This window comes from Ixodes scapularis, unplaced genomic scaffold (genome assembly GCF_016920785.2).
Source record: "Ixodes scapularis isolate PalLabHiFi unplaced genomic scaffold, ASM1692078v2 PGA_scaffold0__279_contigs__length_252992795, whole genome shotgun sequence".
Taxonomy (NCBI): Eukaryota; Metazoa; Arthropoda; class Arachnida; order Ixodida; family Ixodidae; genus Ixodes; species Ixodes scapularis.
The window spans coordinates 135193925-135219383 of NW_024609835.1; the positions used below are offsets into that span (position 1 = coordinate 135193925).

The 25459-nt window shown below is 45.1% G+C and overlaps 1 protein-coding gene across 1 annotated transcript in view; it reads right to left on the minus strand.

The window, feature by feature from the left end:
* The window catches only part of LOC8027587 (roundabout homolog 1), an 87790-nt gene that overhangs the window by 16901 nt on the left and 45430 nt on the right, over positions 1–25459 (minus strand). The window contains exons 2-9 of the mRNA XM_040499925.2: positions 25025–25306; positions 14445–14583; positions 12472–12599; positions 11913–12037; positions 10644–11004; positions 6633–6884; positions 6171–6350; positions 314–438 (exon numbers count right to left, since the gene is read on the minus strand). Coding sequence (XP_040355859.1) covers positions 314–438; positions 6171–6350; positions 6633–6884; positions 10644–11004; positions 11913–12037; positions 12472–12599; positions 14445–14583; positions 25025–25306 — 1592 coding nt within the window. The remainder of the gene's footprint in view (positions 1–313; positions 439–6170; positions 6351–6632; positions 6885–10643; positions 11005–11912; positions 12038–12471; positions 12600–14444; positions 14584–25024; positions 25307–25459) is intronic.

Genomic DNA, 25459 nt, shown 5'->3' on the forward strand with positions numbered 1-25459 from the left:
CTCTTGAATCTCATGCATGGATTATGCACTTTGCTAAGCGTTTGAATATCTGTCGCTTGCCCATTCAAATAGACAGTTGCAACTGAGAAGCACAAATGTGTGCTAATATATGGCAAATAAGTACTGCTTGTTTTGTACTGTGACGAGTACATAGTCGAAATATCTCCAAGATAATATTGAAATATCTTAGCAAGTTTAATTTATTCTTGATAAGCAGCATTTAGGTTGTTTTGTCTTGTCTTAATGAAACATTTTGCTCTTAGTTATGTTCTAGGAGTAGTCATAATATGAAACTGTCACAAGTTTCTCATACCCTCCACGTGAGTTTCACAGCGGTGGAGCTTGTAGCACGTATCTCCTGTAGAGTCACCACGCAAGAGGTCAACTTGGCCCGGGCTTCGTCCAGATTATACTCGGGAAGAAAATGAGGAGCTAACCCTGAAGCAGAAGACGTTCCAATTACTTTTCGAATCTCGAAAAGCTAAGGATAATAAAATATAATAAAATTAATCGACAACACACTCATCCTGCATTGAAAAACTTATTTGGCAAGATTTGCGAAGAGTGCGTGATGACAAGACTAATTAAGTCCGTTCCACTCTATTCTAAGATAAAAACGGTCAAACCTTATAGTCAAGTTAGAGGGGCGAATCTGAGCATGACTCTTCGAATTTTTACAGAATTGATATGTAGCAATTTCTCGGATACTGAATACGTGTGTAATTTAAGGTTGCATCAGAGTACAGTGCTCAACGAAACGAAATGGGCCAGCGGAACGCGTGGCCTCCAGAACTTGCTGCGCCATCTACCGATAAAAGACGGGCTGCCTGGTGACGCGAGTCGGAGGTGTGCGAAGCTGATACGAGCGCTCATCGGCTGTTCCCACGCTGTGCACAACCCCCGATGGGTAATCTCTGCAGAGTGATAGCCTTTTTTTATTATTTAATCGCCGCGTGGTTTTATCGCGATCTGTTTGACGCCCTGTGCATACTTTTATCTTGTCTCAAATATGAAAGAAAAGGAACAAAAGGGCAATATTTTTTTCTTTTAATAAAAAGCACAGTGCCATTTCACTTCACATTTATTTTTCTATAAATTGTCGGTTCACTGCCATCAGTATCCATTCGTGAAGATGCCGTCGCGAGTGCCAATTCACGAACGCTGGCGAATTGTGGCCCTATGCCGCGCGGGAATGCCCCAACGAGAAGTCGCCCGGATGACAGGAAGAACCCGAACCGCAGTGGCCCGAATTTTCACGGCGTTTCGAGACGACAACGGCCGCATCCATGACGCTCCTCACGACGTCCGCCCAAGGTCCACTACCGATGAGGAAGATCGATGGATCGTCGCGGCTGCAGTCGACCAGCCTTTTATTACGGCCCGTGACATTCGAGGCGAACTTGGTCTGAATGTCAGTGACCAACTTGTGCGACGCCGTCTTGCAGAAGCGGGTATTAGGAGCTATGCTGCGTGCAAGAAGCCAATTTTAACTCCTCGACAAAAAGATATCCGCCTGCGGTTTGCCATGGAAAAGACATCATGGACGATTCAAGACTGGAAAACCGTTGTTTTCAGCGACGAGTCCTCTTTCTCAACTGACTGGCACCAAGGAAAACAAGTTTGGAGACCGCGAGGTGCACGGTATGTTACTTTTGAGCAACACGACAATTTTTAACAAGCCGGATCTTATAATTTGTGATTTTGATGTTTCAGGTATGATGCCCCTTACTTGCAGCGTGTGGGCAGGAGTGGGCGACAAACCGTTAACGTCTGGCGGGGCATTGCAGGGTTGGGCAGTATCGCGATACAAATGTATCGCGATAGTATTTCAGAAATACATTTTGTATCTGTATTTCTGTATCGCGATACATTTTTTTCACCAGTATCTGTATTCCTGTATCGAAGTACATTTTGAATGTTCCTTTGTATCGCGATACAATCAGGCTGAAATGTATTTCGTTACATTTCTTGAGAAATACTCCCCCCCCCCCCCCTCCCCCTGCCAAAAGAAAAAAAAAAACGAATTCGAACGCATTTTTTTTTTTTTTTTTTTCTGAGGGCACCAGGGTCAGGGAGATGCTGGGGCATTGTTACTATGCGGACGAAGGTTCCTTCCGATTCTCCAAACTATTTTTCTATGCGTCCTCTTCTCTCTTCTGAGAAGTGTTGCGTAGTCGGGGACTCGAACCAGGTGGCGTGCCAGGAGTGGAGTCAGAGCATCTTGTGCCGCAGGTTTTTAGGTAGGGGTTTCTTGAGTCATTGTTTCCTGGCATCCAAAGCCCACTGCTAACCGTCTCTCTTGCCTTAGCGTATACAGTAGTGATAGTACACCCAGCCGGCAAAGCTGAGTCACAGTCCGTTGCAGCACGAGCCTGGCGGTGGTTGGCTTGAAATAGTAGGATGACTTACGCAATAAAGTGCAACACGTATTCGAATGCGTCTGCGGCTGCGCCCATAATATTGCACGGCTCAAGGGTACGTCATCTGCCGACGTGAAAGTGACCTTCTGTTTTGGTGATCCGAACCCAGGAAGGAGGTCAGACGTGAACTCTCTGTGCAGACCCAGACTTCGTACACCTGCGACTCGTCTCGAGCGCGCTGTTTCTCGGAAAGCTCGCACCTGTGCCGGCAATATCAGGTCGCAATCCGCGAGGTCTTTATTCGGAGTATGCAAGACGAAACTTGAGGACTGCAATCCATGCATTGCTGGCGGGAGGTCGGCAGGTAGGACCTTCACAACAGGGATGCCACCGTATCGTTTTTCAACCGTAACAGAAGATAAGACATGTGTTTCAAGATGCTTCAGGTGGTCTACTATTCTCGAAAATTCCAAATGACATTGCCTGCACAATCTTCAACGAGGTAACCTACAAAGAAAGTACGTATTGTCTTTTCATACAGCAGCATGGTAAAGTTTCATGTTCAAGGCCACACGTACAGATAAAAAATACCAGTTCATTCCACCGTGACGTCATGTGATAAATGTTGACAGTTGCACAATTGACCTTTTTCAGAGTTCGTTAAAGCGACCGTGGCGCACCCTCGTGGAGATAATTCAAAACGTTTGCGGGCTCAGTCCGTCCTCCCGTCACCCTGTTCGCTTCCTAGACGCGATCGTTTCGGTGCGTTCGTTGTGGAAAGTTTTTCTCGCTGTTTTCCGGCTGTCGTTCTCTACAAATGGCTGATGACGATCCCGGAGGATCGAGTAAAGCAACCGTCTTCGACACTTCGGACTTCATCCGTCTGTACGCTTTTCAAGACGAATGGAGTGCCGAAGCTGCATCAGTACCGGTCGTCAACACAGCGTACGTCGGTCGGTACTTTCGAAGGACTGCAGACAACTCCGGAAAGGATGGGCCTTCAAAGAAGCCTACGTCAAGAAGGTCATGGTGAACAATTTTGATCCCGACCACATCGTTCACCTTGTAAGGAGCACGTGTGCACCGCCTATGAAGCCGGGACATTACAGGCAACTGATATCGCTTTCCAAGAGCGCCGATATCGTTCAAGCGTCTTGCGACTGCGTTGCAGTGTGAGTTTATTTCTTCGGTAAAACCCGTGGCGATGTAATAATGTGTCTTAAGGATTACAAGATTTGTATCAAGATCCGTGTGTGCCAGTCCTTTGATCATATTTTATGCATGACGCGATAAGTTATCTAATAAAACAAAACAAAAAAAACAAGATTTGTCGTCTTCGTCTTTTTTGTGGTACTTCAGCATGCTACTAAAAAGGGCCAAGCTATGTCATTGATCTACTCATCGAACTAAGTGACGTGTTGATATAAAATTCTGTAGTAGGACATTTTTTTATTAAATATTTTAATGAGTTCAAACGTAAATATATACTTTGCAGGCTGAGCGGAACATGCCAGCACATAGCTGGCCTGCTCTTTACACTATGCGACAGTATAAAGATCTGTTTTCCATGACAACGGCTTGGCGTCCCGCCTCTTCGCTGCCCTGCTGTACCGTGCAAGCAAACTCGGTGCGGAGGCAGGTGTCGGCTTCTATGTAAACAAGGAGGGAGCGAAGTCTGGGTGATTCTGGTCTCGTGAAGATACCCCTGCGTCGTAAAAATCAGGAACAAAAACCTTGCTATGAATGAATAGCCTGCACGGAGTAGGACGGGTATATCCTGAGTTCAAACAAATATGAATGAACTAACCTCCAGTGAAGTGGACGCTGCAAACACGCGAGTTCGCAGATGGCTGCCAAGGCGTCCCGTCGGAGTTCTGGCGTCGCAGCGCTTGAATCCATTTTTCTCTCTTTTTGAGGTGCGCGGTAGCTTTCGGGAATCTAAAGAAGCTCACGTTCGGAGTGTTTTTCTTGCTGTTTGTACATCCAACAGCCGAGCAGCGGTGAGGCATTGCGACAGTGCCGGACAGACACGCCTAGCAATGCGAGCGAAGCGAGGCAGCGTACGAGGAGAGCCCGCAAAGATGGCGCCTTTCCCTTTCCTACTCTCTCCTCAAGTTCGGGCATGCGCACAAAATTCTCTGAAAAAGGTCAATTGGACAGGGGCGTGGTGACGCTTTCATGTGATTTAGAATGACATAGAATGTATTTAGAGGTCGAAGTCTTTTCGCATCCCTCGTCAGACAAACAGGATGTCAGGGAAGGGACCGCGGTCAGTCCTTGATGGAACGTTTTTTCGAGCACATTGAAGACTCCTCGTCGTCCGAAATCACTACCTTCAAGGCAAAGTGCCAAGCCTACGGGAAAGTAAATTCAGAATCGAAAACTTCCACTTCCAACTTTAAGCTTCATCTCATTTGGCGTCTCAAACAAATTTAAAAAAAAGGTATTGCAGTATCAGTATTTCTGTATTTGTATTTCTGCCCTCCTTAAAATGTATTCCTGTATTTGTATTTCCAAATACTTTTTGCTTCTACTTAAAATGTATTTCCGATACGTATCGCGATACACTTTTACAGATATATTTCAGTATCAGTATTTTAGCTACTATTTTAATGTATCCCAGTATTTGTATTTCCAAATACATTTTTGAGTATTGCTGCCCAACCCTGGGGCATTGTCAGCGGAAGGACTTGGTCCACTTGTAAGAATCCAGAGGCTTAACTCCGAAACGTATTGCGACGTCATTGAGCACGAGCTCATTCCTTACGTTCTTGAGGGACCTTTCCCTGACGGATGCTTTTTTTTTCAACATGACCTTTGTCCTGTTCATCAGTCAAATCGTGTGCGTGACCTTCTAGAGGAACGCGGAGTGGCGGTTATGCCATGGCCCCCAAAAGGGGCTGACATGATCCCCATCCAGAACATCTGGGGAAACATGAAGATCCAGCTATCGCGGCGAGGACTTCACTCCGTCACGGCTGACCAGCTATGGGATGCTGTGAAGGAAGAATGGGACAGGCTGCGGCAATGTCCAGAGTTGGTGGTGAATCTTTATGAATCCCTTCCGCGTCGCATGAATGCTATTTGTGAAGCCAATGGAGAGTTCTGCAAATATTAGAGTAAGGTGCTGATAATAAAACAAGCACGTTACTTATATTATTTTTTTTCTGGTAGGCGCAGCATTGTGTAACATGTCAAATAAACTATGTTGACACAGCACACGCTTTTTAATGACTGTCAGACGCTCGCTAAAATTGAATAAAACCACGAAAAAATAAAACTATCTGCATTAATATATTATAGCTGCAAAAGGCCGGACGCGCTGGCTCATCAATCTTTTATGGAATAAAAAAATGAAGCTTTATCTTTTCTTTTTTATATATTTGAAGCAAGATAAACTCATGCACATCATCACGACAGTGTCTCTGAGGAAAAATAAACGTGGTCACTCCGCAAAATCATGGCCTGCGCAGATTATCGGGGGTTGCGCGCCTGTGTGCGAACAGCCGCTGAGCGCTCGTATCAGTTTTGCGCATGTGCGACTCGCGTCACCAGGCAGCCCGTCTTTTATCGGTAGATGGCGCAGCAAGTTCTGGAGGCCACGCGTTCCGCTGGCCCATTTCGTTTCGTTGAGCACTGTACTTAGCATTAGAAAACCAATGTCGAGACCTAGAACTTCCCAGCTTTAGGGTGCCCTACAGTTCCCCCTGTAATTTCATGGAACACTTCATACGAGCTATGTCTTTCTGTAGTTAGCACGAATTATACCATTTCGCTTAGAAGAGCATTAAATGCATCAGTAATACCTACCTAAAGTGCGTATGGTATCTGAAGCAGGACTCGGGGGCCCCAAACCATGAGCATTTTCGGCTCGAACGATGAAGACATAGCGCGAATCAGGCCGAAGTGCTTGAATTGTGTATGTTTCAGAGAGTACACGATGTGCTCCTGAAACCCAGCCGCTTTGCAGGTCGCTACTGTAGTATTCAACTGAAATGTAGAAAAAATGGAAGAAAACACACTGTTAAGTTTTCGTTCTTCCTATGATGCATACTTGGTTTTATTCCATATTTGAAATTAGCTATCACGATGATAATAATGTAAGCCTATGAAGAAGGAACACATCCTTTATATTTAACGTAACAGAAAGTGTCATTACATGTACCTCTCCTTAAAATCTTAACTTTCCAAGTGCAAGTGCAAAATATTATTAAAAATGTGATGAAAGTTCTAAAAAAATGAGCTTGGTAGTTCACGGTTCAGTGATCTTACTCGTGTATCCCCTCAATGAGGACTCTCCCACTTTTTCGCTCCGCCTCCAGGTGAGAGTGATTGACGTTTCGCTTATGTTGACAACAACGGGTTTCGAAGGTGGCCCAGGGAAAGTGGAGGGATCCGGAGTCCGATGAAAGTTTACGTTGGGGTTGTGTGGAGATTCGACGGTCAGAGAGGCGGTCCAAGAGGTCTCCCCACTCTCGCTAGATGCTGTGCAGGTGTACGTTCCACTGTCCGAAATTTGCAATCCTGGAAGTTGAATTTAAAAAAAAGAATATATATATATATATATATATATATTTATATAGAAGAAGAAAAGAACCCTTGGTGAAAACAGCAACAACGGACGATTTAATCATCGACGTTTCGGCCGGAGTCCGGCCGGAGTCAGGAAGAACTTTTACAGATGAACGCGGGTGGTATTTATGCAATTCTACCGTCGAGTCCAATTTTCGCCGAGGTAACGGTTGGAGCTTTCGTGGGAGAGAAGCGTAGGGCAGTTCTTATCCGGGTGAAGAAGCTTGACGGCCGGGGCCAAGTTTCAAGGACGGCGGGGTGACGGTTGTAGCTTCTTGAGAGGTGGCGCAGGGTCATTTTGTGTCCGGGCGGGCAGGGGTGACCTGGGCGATGGCGTACAATAGATGAAAGTTACACGTGCAAACTAAAGTGCTGTCTCTAAAAGAAAAAAAAAACAAAAAAAAAAAAAACGGCACGGTTATTTTTGTTGTTTTCTGGGGCATGCATGAGTCAGACCTGGAAGGGAACAATGTTAAACCTAGAAATAAAAAGGAAATACAATAAATATCAAAACCTGGAAATGAAAGAGAAGAGTTGATGGTCCAGTTCCGGCCACAAACACAGTACAACTGTTAACAACGAAGTCTATAACCTGAAGAAAAAAAAAGTGTTTTTTGATTGTTGTTAGCATTGAATGTAGTTCTGTTAGCATTTTTCTTCGGGTTCTAGACTTCATTGTTAACAGTGGTACTGTGTTTGTGGCCGAAACTGGACCATCAACTTTTCTCTTTCCTTTCCAGGTTTTGATATTCATTGTATTTTCTTTTTATTTCTAGGTTTAACATTGTTCCCTTCCAGGTCTGACTCATGCATGCCCCAGAAAACAACACAAATGACCGTGCCGTTTGTTTTTTTTTTTGTTTTTTTTTGAGAGACAGCACTTTAGTTTGCACGTGTAACTTTCATCTATTGTACGCCATCACCCAGGTCACCCCTGCCCGCCCGGACACAAAATGGCCCTGCGCCCCCTCTCAAGAAGCTACAACAGTCACCCCGCCGTTCTTGAAACTTGGCCCCGACCGTCAAGCTTCTTCATCCGGATAAGAACTGCCCTACGCTTCTCTCTTACAAAAGCTACAACCGTCACCTTACGTCATGGGGCACTCCTTACTGGAAAAAGGTCCATTGGACCTTTTTCCAGTAAGGAGTGCCCCATGACGGTTTCGCCGCCTACTACAAATGGAGGGCAACCGGACTCGCCTTCTCCCATAGGAACAGATTAGTGTTGCAAGAAAACAGTGCCCCCCAAAAATGGCGAAAGGGCGGTCAAGGTCAAGTGGAAAGGGTGTGGGCGTGCGCAGACGCTTACTGGAAAAAGGTCCATTGGACTCGAACGTAGCATTGTATAAATACTACCCGCCGCGTCTCAGCTCGGATTGTGGAGCCAAAGCTTGCGCTGGGAACCTCCTGGGTTCGATCCCCGCCGCCCCCGCCCGTTTCGATCTGGATGAGTTTCGTGCCGGCACGCGTTCGTGTGATCACTACTGCGTGATGCACGTTAAAAACCCCAGGTTAGCGGTTGTACCGCACTGGCTAAATTTCTCATCCACAGCTAAGAGACTGATTACCCGTTGAGGCGCATCTCCATCAACGCTGAATAAACGTAAAGAGCAAACCAATTTTTTTGTAAAAGTTCTTCCTGACGAAGGCCGGACTCCGGCCGAAACGTCGAAGATTAAATCGTCCGTTGTTACTGTTTTCACTAAAGGTTCTTTTCTTCTTCTATACCCACGCCTTCAACCCCCGCCACCATGCCCGTTATATATATATATACAATTACTCATATTCAAGCGAGGGTGTGCTTTATATTAGGACTCTTATTTATAGCGGCCACAAATAAGCCTTCCTTGTCTGACCAAAAAGAACAACAGTGTTAGGATACGGTCCCTAGAACGCACCTCCAAATGGTGTGTTTACCGCGTGAAGAAAGTGGACCCTCAATTTCCGCGTGATGACGTCATAAATGTGCGATGCTGTCGCCGGTCGCAATCCTGAAGGTGTCCCAGCAGCCGTGGTGTATGTGGCAAACGCCTGTTCTGCTGCAGGCTGCTCTCCATCTGACAATCCAACGAAGCTTCCACAGCCGGAAGTTGGGACGCCGTGACGAAAGCGACACTCGCGTTCGCTCGGGCTTTTCGCCAGCATTTCTACGACCAACCGCCATCATCACGACATGAAACAGCATGACACTTCGGCTTCTCTGACGTCATTTGTTGGCCCTTCGGGACCACTTTTGATATATGGGAAGCATAGGACACAAAACACACCAGTCGGAGACGCGCTCCAGCCATATTAGTTAGGGTAAAGTGCCTGTAGAACTCTCTGCTGTTTTACGCTAGTTTGGGCCGATACATGCATGACACATTTGTAGTTTTGTACAACTATTTCGTCAGTACTGCTAATAATATTGTCTTTTAAAAAGCGATATATTAGGATGATTGGTTTATACTTTTACCTCAGACAAGCAAACCGCATAGTATATGCATATGCCTACTGCTAATGCCATGTTTAAGCACCAGAGCAGTAGTTCTCAAACAATCAGCCGCTTCTGGAATGTGCGAGTTGTACTATAGCGTTTTACGCCTGATCAGGAAGGGCCGTAATTTGCATTAAAACAATGTGTAATACGTCTAGATTTTGTTCGATCAAGGCTAGCTACAATACGTGTGTGCACTAAAATATAAGAGTGTTTTCCAGACAAAAGAATAAATGCGTCCTTAGTAAAAATATTCTGCATTTTATTGCAGCGTGCACATACATTTGAACGAAGCTGCTAAACAACGAATGAATATGCCACCACACCTTATGTTCTTCAGTGATTTCACAATGTAATGAATTGTTTAACTTGAAACCACAAATGTTTTTGTAATATGATATATAAATTTCCACCTTGCAATCCAAGGAGATCTAGCGCAGTGAAGTTACCAAACTAACTACAACTGTTTTCCTGCAGTAGATACACAGCCTTACCAGAGGGAACCTTTTAGGAAGGTCAGTCAGTTTGTAAAAGTTTGATTTTGCTCTAACCTGTAACGTTCTTTGGCTAGGTTGCGGCATTTTGTGAATCCCAGATAAAACCGTGTCCGCGAAGCTTGACACTGGTTGGTTGACTGGTGGGAGAGGAGGAGTGACGTGCTTGACGCTGATTGATTGACAGCGAGATCATGTGACCAGAGGTGTATGCAAGGAGCGCGACCACCAGTGCGCACTAAGGGAGATGAGCTCGAGAGTATGAAAGGCTCTGGAAGATCGCCAGGGTTATCGGGCCGATTATTGGTAGTATCGCTTCATCCTAAGACCCATCAATTAACATGCGTTACACTATCTGATGAAGAGCGCAGTGAACGTAGACGGCTGGCGTCTGGACACTCAGAGTATCGCCATAAGTTTGTGATGCTAGAACGTTTCATGTATGCAACATAATTGCATAGCAATTTGCCATAAAGTTTATTGAGAATGAGAGTTCGGTATTTTGGGGCAGGAGAATATACTACACCCTCATAAGGGTTCTTTGTCAACTGCACCTGTTGCATGTCATATGACTTTTTACGATCTAAACGAAGGAATTCACAAATATTAAATAAGATACGTTTATTGTGTATCCATGAGAATCACTGGTAAGGAGTTTATTACTTATGTATATAATTTTGTTGACCGATTTATGGTTATTTTTCAATTTTGAACCCTAGCCAGTAATCATACACAACTTACCGTTTATCCTCAATGTTCCCGACTGAAGGATCACAAATCTGGGCCTAGTATCTGCCTGCAAGGGGACCGCATTGTACAGCCAGTACACCGTCGGGGTTGGTTTGCCCGTCGCTTCACATGGCATGATGGCTGCAGTGTTGATGGGCAGCGTTTGGTTAGCCGGACCCAGGCGAATGACGGGCGGTGGGAGGTCGGCAATTGCAGTGACCTCCAGGTAGCCCTTAGCCATGGAAGACCCCACGATGGAGAGTGCAGAGCAAGTGTAGTAGCCACGGTCTTCCTTGCGTACACTAGAGATTACCAGAGTACCTTGGTTTGTGACCAAAAACCGGCCGTGTGATTTTCCAGGGAACATCAGCACCTGTCATTGGAGAAGCAAGAAACCACAAGTCAGTTTGGGTGTTTTGCGAGAAAGAAAACCCAGTAGGCTCATATTAATGGCACTCATTTTTCAAAAGCTGGATGGTTTGAATCTCTTGAGTTTGTAGCTTTCATTTGACATGTGCTAAAATCTTTAAAAACATTATTTTAAAGAGTTGTACTGCTCCAAAAATGACAGAAGCACCGGAAGCAAATATTCTTGTTTTTGTGTTTCTCAACTGCCCAAAAGCAGTCCGTGAATAGCTTCTAAACCTTTTTTTATTCATTTCAATATACTGATAACCTTCTTTTGGGGTTGTAATATTTACGTTGGCTTGTACTGCATTTACTACGACACTACATATACTACATACATTTTATGCAAAGTTCCAAGTTATCATTATGACTTGCAGTTGAAATTTATATTTTGTTTTGATAGCATAACATACATGTATTCTATGTTGATTAAGACTGCCAGTTTCGAATAAGGGTTTATTTCCTAGCATATCTATTTTTTAATCGCTTTTTGCACAATTTTGTAACTTATGATGCCCTTTTTACTTCTATCCTGCATAAATTTTGCAAGCCAGTTTAGTGCAGTAGAGATAGAAAAAACGGAAGTGAGGCAATCATAAAAACAAATTTCCTGGACTTTATCTTGACTGCTCAACCACATACCTTACCTCTATCTACCAAGAACAAAACTGCCCACTCTAATGGTATGCTTTAATGGATTGATAATTTGTCGCATATTTTATTGCTAGTACAGTCAACCTCAGTTAAAAGGCCTAAAATAAATTGATGGAAATTAAGATAAAGGTAAAATATACAGACAAGTTTAAGAGCAAAAGAAAAGAGATGGCTCAGGGTATGCAAAAGCAATAATTAAAGATGCTGTAGCAAAGGTACCTGGTCACCCTCTCTGGTCCAGAAGACAGATGGCTGAGGATTGCCCGTGGCAAAACAGTCGAATTTTGCGACGCCATTCAGTCCCACCTTCTGGTCTTCAGGTGTCAGCCGGAACGAGGGTCGAGCTGAAAAATGGGTAATCTGGTGAAATATGATTTTGCCCTCAATGCTCTAGATTGAAAAACACTGAAAAACGCAGGTCATTTTGCACGACATTATTTTTATTTTTCTACCTGAGAACTTTGCCAGGGGATAAGTTTGAACTTCCGTTCAAATCCGTTGGGAATGCAAGATTTTTACACAACTTTTGATGACTGGTCCACTTTTGTTTCTAAATTCAGTGATTAATTTTATTGTGTTAAGTTTCGACTGTTACTGCAGCCAGTATATTTAGTTAAAATACTTGCAGAAAGCTGTAGAAAATATTCAGCTGTGTTTGAAATTTTTTTCTATTTCTAAGATCAACGAAAACACAATGTATATGAAACAGGAAATAATAAATAAGATAGTCCAATGAAATAAAAACATTATTAAGTATAACATGCACGCCGGCACTTACAATGCACGGTGAGACTAGCAGAGGCTGAAACGGAGCCAACGAAGTTCTCAGATTCGCAGATGTAGGTTCCCTCATCCATGGGGGAGACATTCTGTATGCGCAAGCTCTTGTCTTCCTGGATGAAGGCTCTGAAATACAAAACCTGAAAACTTTAGTCCTTGTTTAAGCGAAGAATGGCATAAAAATTATACATGCAAGATGCAAAATAAATTGCAGTTGTTTGTATTAAAGTTAGAGTCATCAGAGTAGTAATCAGCCTGCCTTGCAACGTTAAAAGCACTGTAATCTTGCCTGACCCGGAAAGCTTCTAGGATGTAGTGTACTTTTTATTACAAGGTTTTAAATCTTGCAATATAAAAGAGCTGCATGTGTAATTTTTAAACTGTAATTGAGTGCAGTATACTATATCTAATATTAAAGCGCAGAGAGTGATTCTAATTAATGCACCCAAGAAGCAACTTTCTTCTTACTTTTATAGTTCACTAAATTTATATGACTTATGACACTTTTATATTGCATGCCTAATCTTTTTTACCTCAATTTGTGGATGAAGGGGGAATTAAAAAGTGAAAAACACAAAAGTCTGCGGGAAAGTAAAGGAGAAAAAACAGTGGTGAACAAAAAATAAGGAAAAGAAGAAAGAGAGAATGATGAAAAAAGGAACCAATGGCATACGTCCATGTTACTTTTGCTCCACCTCTGTTTTCTTGTACTTTTTAATAATTTTAAAGCAGAATCGCCTTACCAATGTGGCGTGTAGTTTGGTACATGTGATATAGTGAAACAAATAACCTGGGAGCCCTTTTTATCAAAGTGTGCGCTGATTTTGGTGCGTTGTGAATTTGTCAAGTGATATCTTTCCCAGCTTCAGAAAGCAAGTTGATTTAAGAAAAATAAATGAATCACTTCATTCATTGATTTTTTTTAAATCAATACGTAAACAACACAGCTTCTCACGGAAATTTTAAACAATGAATTTAGCCTCGTTAGCATATTTTTAAGTAAGTTATCCCTTGACGTGTTTAAACGTGGGAATGAAAACAACTTTTTCAAACAATTTTGTTTTGTGCCTACGGTTATGAATAAAAACGTTTCATTAAAAAAGTAAATTGATTTTTTTTTAGAATTTTTTACGTAATTTTATTAGACAATGCGCAAAAAACAATAAGGGTTACTAGTATGCACAGTAGCGTATCAAGTCTTATAAATCAGTAGAAACACACCTTAGACGCAAAACTCTAGCTAAATATTACGCGCTTCTCAGCCTACGCATGGCGTGTTTTTGTAGCCTTCGATAGCCTTCTTGCTTCCTCTCTGAAGTGTGGACCGCGCAGCTTTTAAGATGCTTTCCCCCGCTATCACTCTAAGTGCGGTGCAACCAGCTTGCGGGAGATAGCGCCGCGTTCCTCTTAAGACACAATTTTGTACATCCTTAGTTGATCGTAGAACTTCTCAGATTAGGGTGCCTCGGTATCTTGCTGGCTCAGGATGGAGACATATTTTGTCGCACCAAGTGCCGCTAGCACGCTAAGCAGCAAAGCTATAAAGATACTTTAGGGGGTATATGACATCGAAGCATTAGCCCACACATCGCGTTTGAGTTGAGCGGTGCACGAATGCGTGGAGTTTGGGACACATAAAAGACAGTTGGGCGGTAAAACGGCCTAGAAAGGTGCGTGTTTATGAAGACACTTTGAGCGAGAGAAACTAGTGGCGCCTCCACCAGCCACAAATCGCAACTATTTGGTTCAAGATTAAGACAAACGCCGACCGAACTCGCGATGCCAGCTGTTCAAATGAGAATAGAAACAATCCGGCAGATTTCCAAATCTGCAAAAAAGAAAAGACGTTTTGCCTTCCATGATAAGTGCATATCTCGCTACACTATTATACCGTTTTAATTAGTCCATCTACCTGCATTTACTTTGGAATGTTTTGATGGGAACTTCTTCAACAACTAAAAACGCAATCACCTGCCGACGGGCATCTTTCCGTCCTGCCTCCTCCAGGTCACGGTGGGTTTTGGATCCCCGTTGACCTTGCACTGGAACTCCACGGAATCGTCGGCAATCGTCGTCACATCTTCCGGAACACGAACGAAGTACGGCTTTGCTGTGAAGAATAAAATCACATGTATTAGTGCCAGGTAAAAAAAAAAATGTGCTGGAAATCAGGCGAAATATTTTATCTGATAATATATCATTCTTTCTTTGCCTGGCTTTTTTTAGACAGAACTAGTTTCGTCGAGGTAATGTCGGCTGCAGCGGACAACATAAAACGCGCGTAACTTTATAGCTACCGGGCCGATTTACTAACAGTCACTAATTATAGTTAAAAACTTTTATTTCGTAGACACATCCAAAGTAGATACATTTGAATCTCAGTAGTTACCGAACAGGCGGACAGAGGACGCTAAAACACACGGCGCCATAAGGTGGTATTAATTGGGTTGGTTTCGGTTTCAGCGGGCTCGCGGCTATTCTTGGTGGGTTACGTCGTTTTGCTTTGTTTTCTCATATAAATGCATCCCTTGTGGTATGGGCCATCTTGAGAGCTACCGCTTAGTTATGAGCCTAAATTATGGACGTTTTTACGAACACCTTCGTCTGATCATGATCGTCGTTCGGCCAACTGCGGCAGCGAAACGACTAAAATGGTGCAGGAGGAAGATTACCGATCTCAACGGCCGAACTGGACGTACCGGCTTACACTAGTCTCCATAAAAATAGAATAATAAAGAGGCTAATGCTTAGAGGCACAGTGAAAAATCAGGTCGACAGCCCGACTAACAATGCGCTGAATCACGAAAAACAGATGAACTCGCAAGTTTAATGATCACTGTCTGTTTTTCGACGGCACCTACGTCTTGTGAACATTTCCGACTGGAAAATCCCCCTGTAACAACAAATAGAATGCAGAAAAGGCGATACTGTTTTTATAGATTTCTTGAATGAAATAAGGCGCTCGAGATATATTTTGATGGTCCATCCTAGGCGATGAAGGAATTTTGTCTTCAACTATCGTCCTTGCTAAATAATTCATACGCAATATTTTACAATGTTGGCCTTAGGCAACGAGGTAGAGGGGCTTAGAGTGATAAGCCGGAAGTTCGGAAGTGGCACCCCCCCGGTTGCCGCCATGCTTTACGCAAATGTGACCACTCGTCACGTGACCTCACAAGAGCCGTGACGTCGCAGGTAAGATGGCAGCGCCCAGAGCTGACGGATGCGAGTTTGTTCGGTGCGCGGCAGGTGCAGCGGCTTTCTGACGATTTCGGGCTTTTTCGTGCTCGCTGACGCAGGTATAATGTGAAAAACATGAAGGAAGGAGACTTTATACCCTTTTTGCTCGAGATCGCTCTGCTCGAGATCATCTGGATATTAACACCTGTGAGACAGCATCAGCCGTATCGCCGTTACCGGTGCTCGGATTCGGGATCTGTTCGAGGATCGATAGAACTTTGAGTGGTTTTAGCATAAAATTTTTGCATTCTCTTAGTTTTGTTTGAACGTTGTAATGTGTGGGAATCGACGCGAAAGGTATGCGTCGCGTTAGGGCCTAGGAGAAGTTGTTTCAGGCCTGCGTCACCGAATAACCATAGCAATTCAAGGGGTTAAAGCTCATGCGATCTTTAACCCCTTGTGCTAATCGAAGATTCTACATTCGATCGCTTTTCTTCCTTTTTTGGTGAATGCGAAGTGCACACTTATTTTCAGCTACGAGGACGACGTTTTATTGAGTGTGGGGATGAATAAATCGTTGCAGCACCTGCTTCAAAGCTATTCAACTTGCAATAAAAACAATTGTTTTGGTGTATGCATAGACTAACTGCACCTTTTTCTCTTTCGTAGGATTTAGTGCAGCAATACTTTTTAATCAAGAGTGCGTTGTATTAGTCGGTCAATTATTTACTTGTTCTAATTACCTGATAAGATGATGAATATTTGTGTTCATCCCTTGCCTGAAGAGCAGTCTTGTTGAAAAATGCTGACCATTTCTTTCGGTCTCTTCAATAGCCTTTTTTGAAGAGTGTGGGTTGCCTATACTTCGTATCATTGTAACCTGGAAAAGGGCAACCGCCACAGCCTCCTCGAGCCAATCAGATAAACAGAGCGAAGGTGTGTGACAAATCTGTGCAGACAAGCACCCTGAATGACATGTTGTCATGTGCCTCTCTCCAACGAGCATATTGGCTCACCGAGACTGTAGCCTTTGCTGTTTGCCAAGTTGTGATGAAACGAATTACAGTAGCTACTACTCTAATTACCCCAGGCTTTCATACTTCGGTCATTTGTTCAACAAGAATGTTATGTACGCCATCACTCTGACCTCGGCTCAGCGCCTATTGGACTCGAATGCTGCATTAGCATTCGACATGAACTGGGGCCCATCCGTATGCTTTACGCCGAAATAAAATGGTGACAGTTGTGTTGCTTGATGGGGTTCTGCAAAGGGTCTATTGTGTCTTACGTATAGGAAATGTCATGCCATATAACAATGCATCAACACATACGATTAAAGTATATGCACAGAGGTGTGCTCCGGAGAAGTGGAATGAGTGCAGCCCAATGCAACAAGTCTGCCAATCTGGTATGTCCCATTAATTAATATTGAAGGGTCAGAGATGAGTGTGTCCTCAAAGGACCTGCGCGTGTGGTGAACACAATTCTTGGTGTATAAACTCTCAAGGCGTAAAGGCAAGCGGAAATAGGTTTATCTGGTTAGTGTATCAAATATGTTTATTTCCACTGGATTACATAATTATTGATTCTTAGTTAATGGTTCCAGAACGAATTCTTTCTGCGACAGTTTCACGTCAGGCGTTCAGTCGTAATACCTGTGGACCTTGTTGTAGGACGACGCTCCTGGCACGTCTGTGTTCAGTTTGGTTGAGTAACAACTTTGACCGACTGATGGCGTCTTGTAATCATACGTCATGTGTGCCCACTGACATCTGATGCACTGAAGCTGCCAGGGTGGCTTCTAATCTGCAAAACTTTCCTGGTATTTTTCTGCATCAATGCAGCAAGCTCGGGCACGTATTCATTAGGTGGCTGTGCCTTTTGCTGTACCGTTGACTTGATAGCTGGCAACAATGTTTGTTTGCTATCCAAGAATTTTCACTTCCATTTCGTAATGGAGATTTATTCTGCATCCCACGACTACTGCAACTTGTGCAAGTCTTGTGTGGCAAAGTGAAGTCTCGTGATGCTTGCAGTCCACTTTTGAGAGCAACCAACCATTCTATTTCTTAAGGTCACTGAGCGGCATTCTCTGTCAACGTTGGAAATTGTGTGCTTCGTGGTGTGGACACAGATAATTAGTGTCAGCAAATTATCAGGTATTGTCCTTGGACGACAACCGACACCAGATCAGCTCTCCTTGCATGGCCGCTCACCTGCTTTGTCGTGCTTACCTCCCGTCCAGATGAAGTAGATCACAAGCTTCGGGGTAATGTCGGCACCAGGGACAAAGACCGCCGAAAATAGTCCTCAATCTTCCCCGGACGCTCGTCGAGACGTGGTCGAGGGTCGTTCGGCACAAACCCTTGCAGGCCAATTTATTGGTACGGGAACCTTTAGTAGACATGGTCGGCCTCGTGCAGTGGCAGCAGAGTGGTTTTCGGTTGGCCATTCGCAGTACCTTTGTTTTCCTCGGTGTACTTTGTTCAGCGCGGACCTACACTGGTTCTTCCCGATGTCAGGAATGCTTCGGCGTTGGGGTGTCTCGTTGAATTGGCATTGAATAGTAACAGGTAGCCTGTGGTGGTCGTTGTGACTTTGTGGCATAAGTCGCCCTAGTTTCGTCATATGCCGCTTCGCTCGAAGAAGTCTCCAGTTGAAATGCTTGTCGAACTTCTTCCGAAACAATCTCGGCGATCAAAATAAAAGCCGGGCAACTGATGGCAGGAACTAGCTTCCTTATCTCCTCCCGGACACCGTTGTGAATGATGTCACGGACGCCTGGGGGGCTGGTGTCGAAGTTGCAGCTGGACGACTCGAGTGTTGCGACGCTGGGGAGTTGTTGATAGTGACATGCTCAGGCCTGCAGTGTACATTCAATGTTGGAAGCTTCATTGATATGAACCCGGCCTTCGACTGTTGTCGTGGGGTTGCGGACAAGGCTGCTGAAGGTGTTGTACCTCACATAAGGAACATGGGATTCTTAGCTTCTTGTCTTCTGTAGCATACGGGGTTGGCGTGGGTGCTCGATCAAGCGCAAAACATCCTCCATGAAGGCAGCGACGCTCTTGTTGGGGCCGTGTCCTGGACAGAATCAGGAATTCGGCTCTCTCTCGTCAATGTTGGCTGATGAACATGCACTTCAGCCCGATCTTGCAAACTTCCCATGACGTTAAGGAGGATTCGTGGCTCTCAAACCAGTGCCTCGCAGTTTCTTCCACGAGAAGTATAGGTTCTGCAGGAGCTGGTTGTCCATCTACCCACTGTGGCGGGCGACACAGTCATATTGTTCAATCCAGCCCTCGACGTCTTATGCACCTTGCGTGAAAGGGCATCAGAGTGCGAAATGCGACGGGCATGCAAACGATGGTGGGAGCGGATGTGGTTTGCTGCTACAGGTTTGTCATTGTTGACTTAGTCAGCTTCGGTTTTTTCTGGCAAAAGACCTAATTCCGGTGGTTCTTGCAGGTAGCAGCGACTGGCTTGGATTTCAAGTTCTTCGTGGTGTATTTCCGAGTTTCGTCCTTGTGATACTCGCTCGTCTTGCGGTTTTTCTGCCGGGCTCGGGATAGGACCTGGTTCACGGCTCGCTGGGGGTTTGACTCGGGATAATGTGCCACCCGTGTCTTGTTATCGGGCAACTCGGCTGGGGAGCCGCCACGGCATACACAGAGTGAAGGGCTATGGGTAAAGTGCGCAGCACCTCCACCAGAACATACAATGACAGCTGAGCATGGCCTGGAACTTTCCAGAATAGTAAATATTGACAGAAGGTAGGACTGGAGCAAGCATCCGTGACAATATAACAAAACAGACAGAAAAGAGTCTATCCTGACCACTAAAGAAGCTGCACTGCTTTAGTGGCATTCTGTCTGAATAAATCCTCTCCTTCGGGGTCTGGCGACTGCTGTGGACGAGCTGAACTGAAATCGATGTGAGACCACTTTTCTGGTAATGAGCCGCTGCAGACTGCCGTCGCAAAGCGGCGTGAATGGGTGGACTGGGTAGGTAACACGCGCGATGAAATGTCCATACAGCTTGCAATTCGCGTAACGAGTGTTGATGAAACTTTGGTGTCGACGAAACGTGCGACAGACTAGCGGAATCAATACCAACTGTAACACTTGTGCTACATGAAGGTGCACGTCTACGCCAGAACAATTTAGTAGACAGCACAGCATCACCTAAAGCACGGCACAGGAACTATCAGCTTGAAGGTAGCTCTTCGGCGCGCCGCACACCTGTGCTCCGTGAAAGTGCACGTCTACGCCGGAACAATTTGGGAAGCAGCACAGTATCATTTAGCAACGTACGGGAACTTCAAGTGGCAAGGCAGCCCTCCGGTGCACCGCACAACCAAAGTGAGCCTTCGGACACTTGAACGAAGCGGCACCACGATTGCACACTGCCAAGCACGACTCACGCAATTTCCGTCGCTAAACTGTGTATCCAAATATGTTGTACACGCCTTACTGCAGATCTCGAAGGTTCCGATGGTCAGCGATAGCACAAAAATGTCGCCTTAAAATTTATCCTAGCGGTGTCCGAATCAATCCGAGGTCCAAGCAACGTAAGGCCGATTGTCTCCTTCGTGGCAATGTCCCCGTAAGTCACTAGCGAAATGCTCACCGTCCCTCCGTATTTTCACGTTATGAAGTCGCTTTCGACCGGCTTAACACAACCTCATATGACGGCTTCCGCGTTTAAAATCAACTCGCCGAGACGAACGACAACGAACAAAGCATCCGACAAGCTCCGGCCAATGCTCCGGCCCAGCTGGGGCCAGCCGCTGCATGGGCGCTGCCATCTTTCCTGTGACGTCACGTCTTTGGTTTGGTCATGTGACGTGTGGTCAAATTTGCGTACAATGGCAGCCTCCTTATGGGGGTCACTTTCGAGTGCATACCGGAACCCCGGTTTATCGCTCTAAGCCCCTCTACCTCGTTGGCCTTAGGAAACTATCTGTTATACGGATATTTCCTTACAACGAATTTAGAATATCAAATAAGGGAAAAACCCGTCAAGTGAAGTCTGGTCTCTGTCTTCCATGTAATTTGCGAAATAAAATTAAATGGCAAAAAAGAACTGACTTCCAACAAGCTTGACTGAAGGTGAATGCCAGTCACCACTACATCGATTTGTGTAGACAGATCTTTATTTGTTTGAACAGATGCGCTTTTCACTTTCAGCCGCGTCAAGAGTAAATCCGGCATTGACAACGTTGCGCACGAGTGATTTCTGAGCGGACAGCATCTTTTCGGCATAACATATTGTTCGCCTCAGTTGCTTGCGTCAGGCACGCACAAACTGTCTTTGACACGTTTTTCCCCCGGGGAGGCAAACCCTTTGTGTATAAATAAATTAATTTAACTGGATACACGATACAATTGTATACAATTTAATATACAATGGGATACAATTTATAAATAAACGGGTCGAGCGAATGTTTATACCTCAAATATTATTCCACCATACAATCGAAAGCGACTGTTTTGGATTTGTTGTGAAGGCAGAGCATGGTGCTTTCGCAAAACAAGCATAGTAGCTCCTTGCGTTGAATATATTTGCCTTCTTTTTTTAAATATCATAAGTGCGTGATTATAAATATACCTTGCGCTTCATTTTAAGCCACTATCACTTAAGCGAATTTGCACTCTCATAAATAATTTGACTCTTAACCACCGTGTGTCTTGGTGACATCTGCATACTCAATGTGCGCCAGTGCTAACGCAAATTTCTTTCCTCACATACATCAGGTATGCCGACGCTGCAAATTGTCGAAACATGTTTTTAAATCAAGTGCAGCAGTTGTGCATATATTGATGACATGCAGTTAGGTAGCAAAAGTAAGTACCGCACGACACTTCATAAGGAAGTTCAAATTATCGCGATGAAACGCGACAAAAAACACGAACACAACACTTCGCCAAGGCGCAGAGGGCCAAGACGAGCGACGAGCTAAAGCCACTTTATGGCGGCCGCGTCATGTGATTCCAAGATGACAGCGCCCATGCGACGGAGGGTGGAAAAGTCTGTACGTTTGTAGCCAGTCGTCAAAAAAGGTTGCCGCAAATATCAGTAAAACTTTTGTTAAAAGATTTACGTGCCTCTAAGGCATGTTTGCTGCAAGTACTCGAAATATATCAACACGAGAGCCCTGTCAACGTCGCTAAAGGAGCTTGGTATGTGCATACACTGCACGACAATGTTATTGTGGACACGATATCTACGCTTTTCTCGCGTTTTACGTCCAAATGATCTTGGCTGGAACCAGACTTTACAGCTTAGGTTAGTGCCCCAATTACGCTGTATCCATCACACTTGTGGTTGTAATGACAACTTCTAAATTCTAAGGAAACAAAACTGGCGATTGCTTATTTACGATACTTGTGCCGTGCCCTGTATTTTACAGTTACTTCGGCGGTTATCAAATTCGATAGGAGATGCGAATTGTTTCATGCACCCAGTCAAGTCAATTCTGAAATGTTCCGTTCAGTAAACAACAAAACAGAGAGTGCTTCGAGATGTAAACTTCTCGACTCCTTTGTCGTCATCGTAGAATTAAAGTTTCCTGACGCTTTTTAACTCAGTTCTCTTTTCATTCGTAACAATATCGCGTCATTACTTGATCAGCTCAAATCTACTCGCAGCCTGCTCCCACAGCGGCCTCTGATGCCTCTTGGGCGCCGAGTGTTATGGACGTCTTTTCGTATACAGGTGTTTTCGTAACGCGAGCCAAATTCGCCACTGTAGGTTACAAAGCAGACTTCATCCTTTCAAAATACAACTGCCCAGGTCTACTTCAACGACGGGCTACAAATCTCTGTTTGAAAGGCGCTAGTGTTTTAGTGGAGAACCTTACGTAATAAGTTCGCAGAAGTAACTGACAAGGTGAGTACTGGGATCTCCTTTGGAACGCCCGGCCTCTAGCACGCGCTCGTTGCCTTCCGTGGTGCATTGGCTGCATGTGCATGTGCGTAACCTTTGATAGGAGGCTCGCGCTGGAGGCGGGACAGCTGAATTTTCTTCCTGCCTTTTTCATCCTGCCAGTGGCTATAGTTATGATGTGACAGTCCTACTTTGACGTCCGTAGCAATCAATAGCATTAGGGCGCGTTCACACCTGCGACTCGCCGCCCTCGCACGACCGACCGGCGACGAGTGACCACCGACGTTCGCACTACTGGCGATTTCGCGAGTCGCTTTTCGAAAGTTCGCGGAAGCCGCAGGTGATTCCGTCCTCCCGCCACAGCTGATCACATTCGCATTTCGCTGCTTTCCCATTTTGGTTGTAGCACAGCTACACGTGCTCGTTTTCGCCATAAGATAAAGACTCGTGATATTGGCCTGGGTAGTTTGGAGCCGTACAATAAAAGCACAATCGCTGCATTGAAGTGCTCTCATACGAGCTTCTGACGTACAGTACGTGACTGTCAAGCTAAAAGCCACAAATTTTCTTTAAGGCGGAGCATTTTTCGGGTGCTCAATTAAAATGCGGTTCTGCTTGTTATATGTAAAAAAAATGGGTACTCTTTTATAGCGTTGATCAAAGCCGCCGTAGAGACCTCCATGGATCTGTACCCATGGTCGCTCCGGCAAACCGAGGCGTTAAACGGGCATGTTGGTTGCAACTCCCGGTAACGTGCGGGATGTAAACAAACGCGCGGAGCACCCCGCGTCACTTTCGAGGCGCCGCTGATTCCTCCAGCCTCCGGGTGACCGGTCGACCGGTCCAAAAAATCGGCCGTGAGAGGCTGCCACGAAGCGATCGATTTTGCGACTGCAACAAAAAGCTATGGGGCGACGGTTGCAGCTCGGAAATTTGAACGCGTCTTTATCCCGAGGGTCTCTCAGAAAGTTGTCCTTCCATGAAACCCAGTATCATTTTTTTTGGAGCGCAGCTATTAGGCCCACGTTCCCGTGTTCCGCGGTGTCGGCGTCGGCAACGGCGTCGGCGTAATCGCGCTAAATTTAGCGGCAAATTGATGTCACGCGACCTCAACACCAACTAAGTTCCCCGCTACGTGACCCCAACACCAATTCAATTCCCCGCTAAATTTAGCGGTGAAATTCAGTTTCTCCGCTAGATTTAGCGGACAAATCCAGTTCCTCCGCCAGATTTAGCGGGAAAGTTTACGTCACGTGACCTCAGCACCAGTTTAATTTTCCGCTAAATTTAGCGGGGAAGGGAGTGGATGTCGCGGACACGTGACGTCAATTTTCCCGCTAAATCTGGCTGAAAAACTGAATTCGTTCATAGGTGACGTGACACCAAGTCATGTGACGTCATTTTCCCCGCTAAATTTAGCGGGGAGACAGAATTGGAGGAGGACGGGAGAAGAGGGATGGAAGAGAAGAAGGGAAGGAGCAGAGGGTGCAGAGGGGGAGGAGGAGAATACCCTCCCCTCCGTGCCCTTCCCTCCTCCTCCTCAAGAGCTGCGCTCTTATTTCGCATTACAGAGATTTTAAAAGTCTTTCATTTTTATATTCAATATTTTGAACAACGAACCTTATCAAACTATGTTGATATCAATAGTAATAAAAATCGTTTAGCATTTATTTTTGCATATCTGCACTCAGGTAAATTATCATATATATCTTAGCTGAGATTACACTAATAAATTAAGGAAAACAATTCCAGCGTGCCTGTTCAATGCGCCTATAATGCCGAAAAAAATTATACTGTTAAGCATGCACTGTGCGTATTTAATCAAACTGTTATTCTGGGATCAGATCATAAATGATTTAGTTTGTTTTGTATTCTGGACTGCTTTTTCAATATTTATTTGCTATGTTCCGTTCTGAGTCAAACTGTAAAGGGACGTTCGGACTGTTTCACGCTGCCGTTGTACATTTTTTTCCCCAATCCGCCTTTTTATATAAAAAAAAACGACATAATTTTAGTTTTAGTTTAAGAGAATGCTCCTCTTCGGCACGCAGCAATAGTACTTAGAGGCGAAAATGCTCGCACACAAAATTAATCTGAAGAGGAGGTAGAGAGTCCTTCAACGTGGTCTACTGAGGGAAGGAGCTCAGCAACTGATCACGTCGAAAGGAAGTCATCGGAGGTGACATTTTTATTGGCGAAAGAAAGCGTGATTAATCACTTCTCAGGGCGTGATCAGCGTCAGGGGTACTTCCACGAATGTTGCAACAGTTGGAAGTGAATGCATTTCGTATTGTTGTGAGAAATTTGGCATTGTGCATTGTGCATTAGCAAAATACGTCCTTCGAAGTATGGCGATTGATTCACTTTGGCTGCTGTGTGCCAATCGATCTTTCTTTTCGACGATATCTTGCTCGCACGGATTTCGCTTTCACAGTCTAGGAGATCCCGTCAAGCGAGATTTGAGGGAGGAGTGGGTCTCTCACTGTGCACGGAGAGCGTGGCAGCGGGGGTCTCCCGGGTGCCGAGGAGGTTGGCGGCCCTGCACACGTAGCGGCCCTGGTCGGCGTGCCTGACGTCGGCGATGAGCAGCGATCCGTGGCCCAGCAGGCGGATGCGCCCCGTGCCCGTGGCCACCTGGGTGCCGTCCTTGAACCACGTGACCGAGGGCTCGGGGTGGCCCCTGGGCGGAACGCACTCCAGCGTCGCCGAATCGCCCGCCGCCACGCGGGAGGACTTGGGCGTCACCCGGAACTCATCGCGGAGCACTGATTCACACAAAGAATGGAAGAGAGAGTGAATACAAAATATCAATATACTGTCACTTGATATATTCGCATAATTTTACGCATTAGTTCACCACACAAATACTTTTTATAACTCGTTTTCTAAGCGCTTTCAGAGAACCCACCCCAGCATCC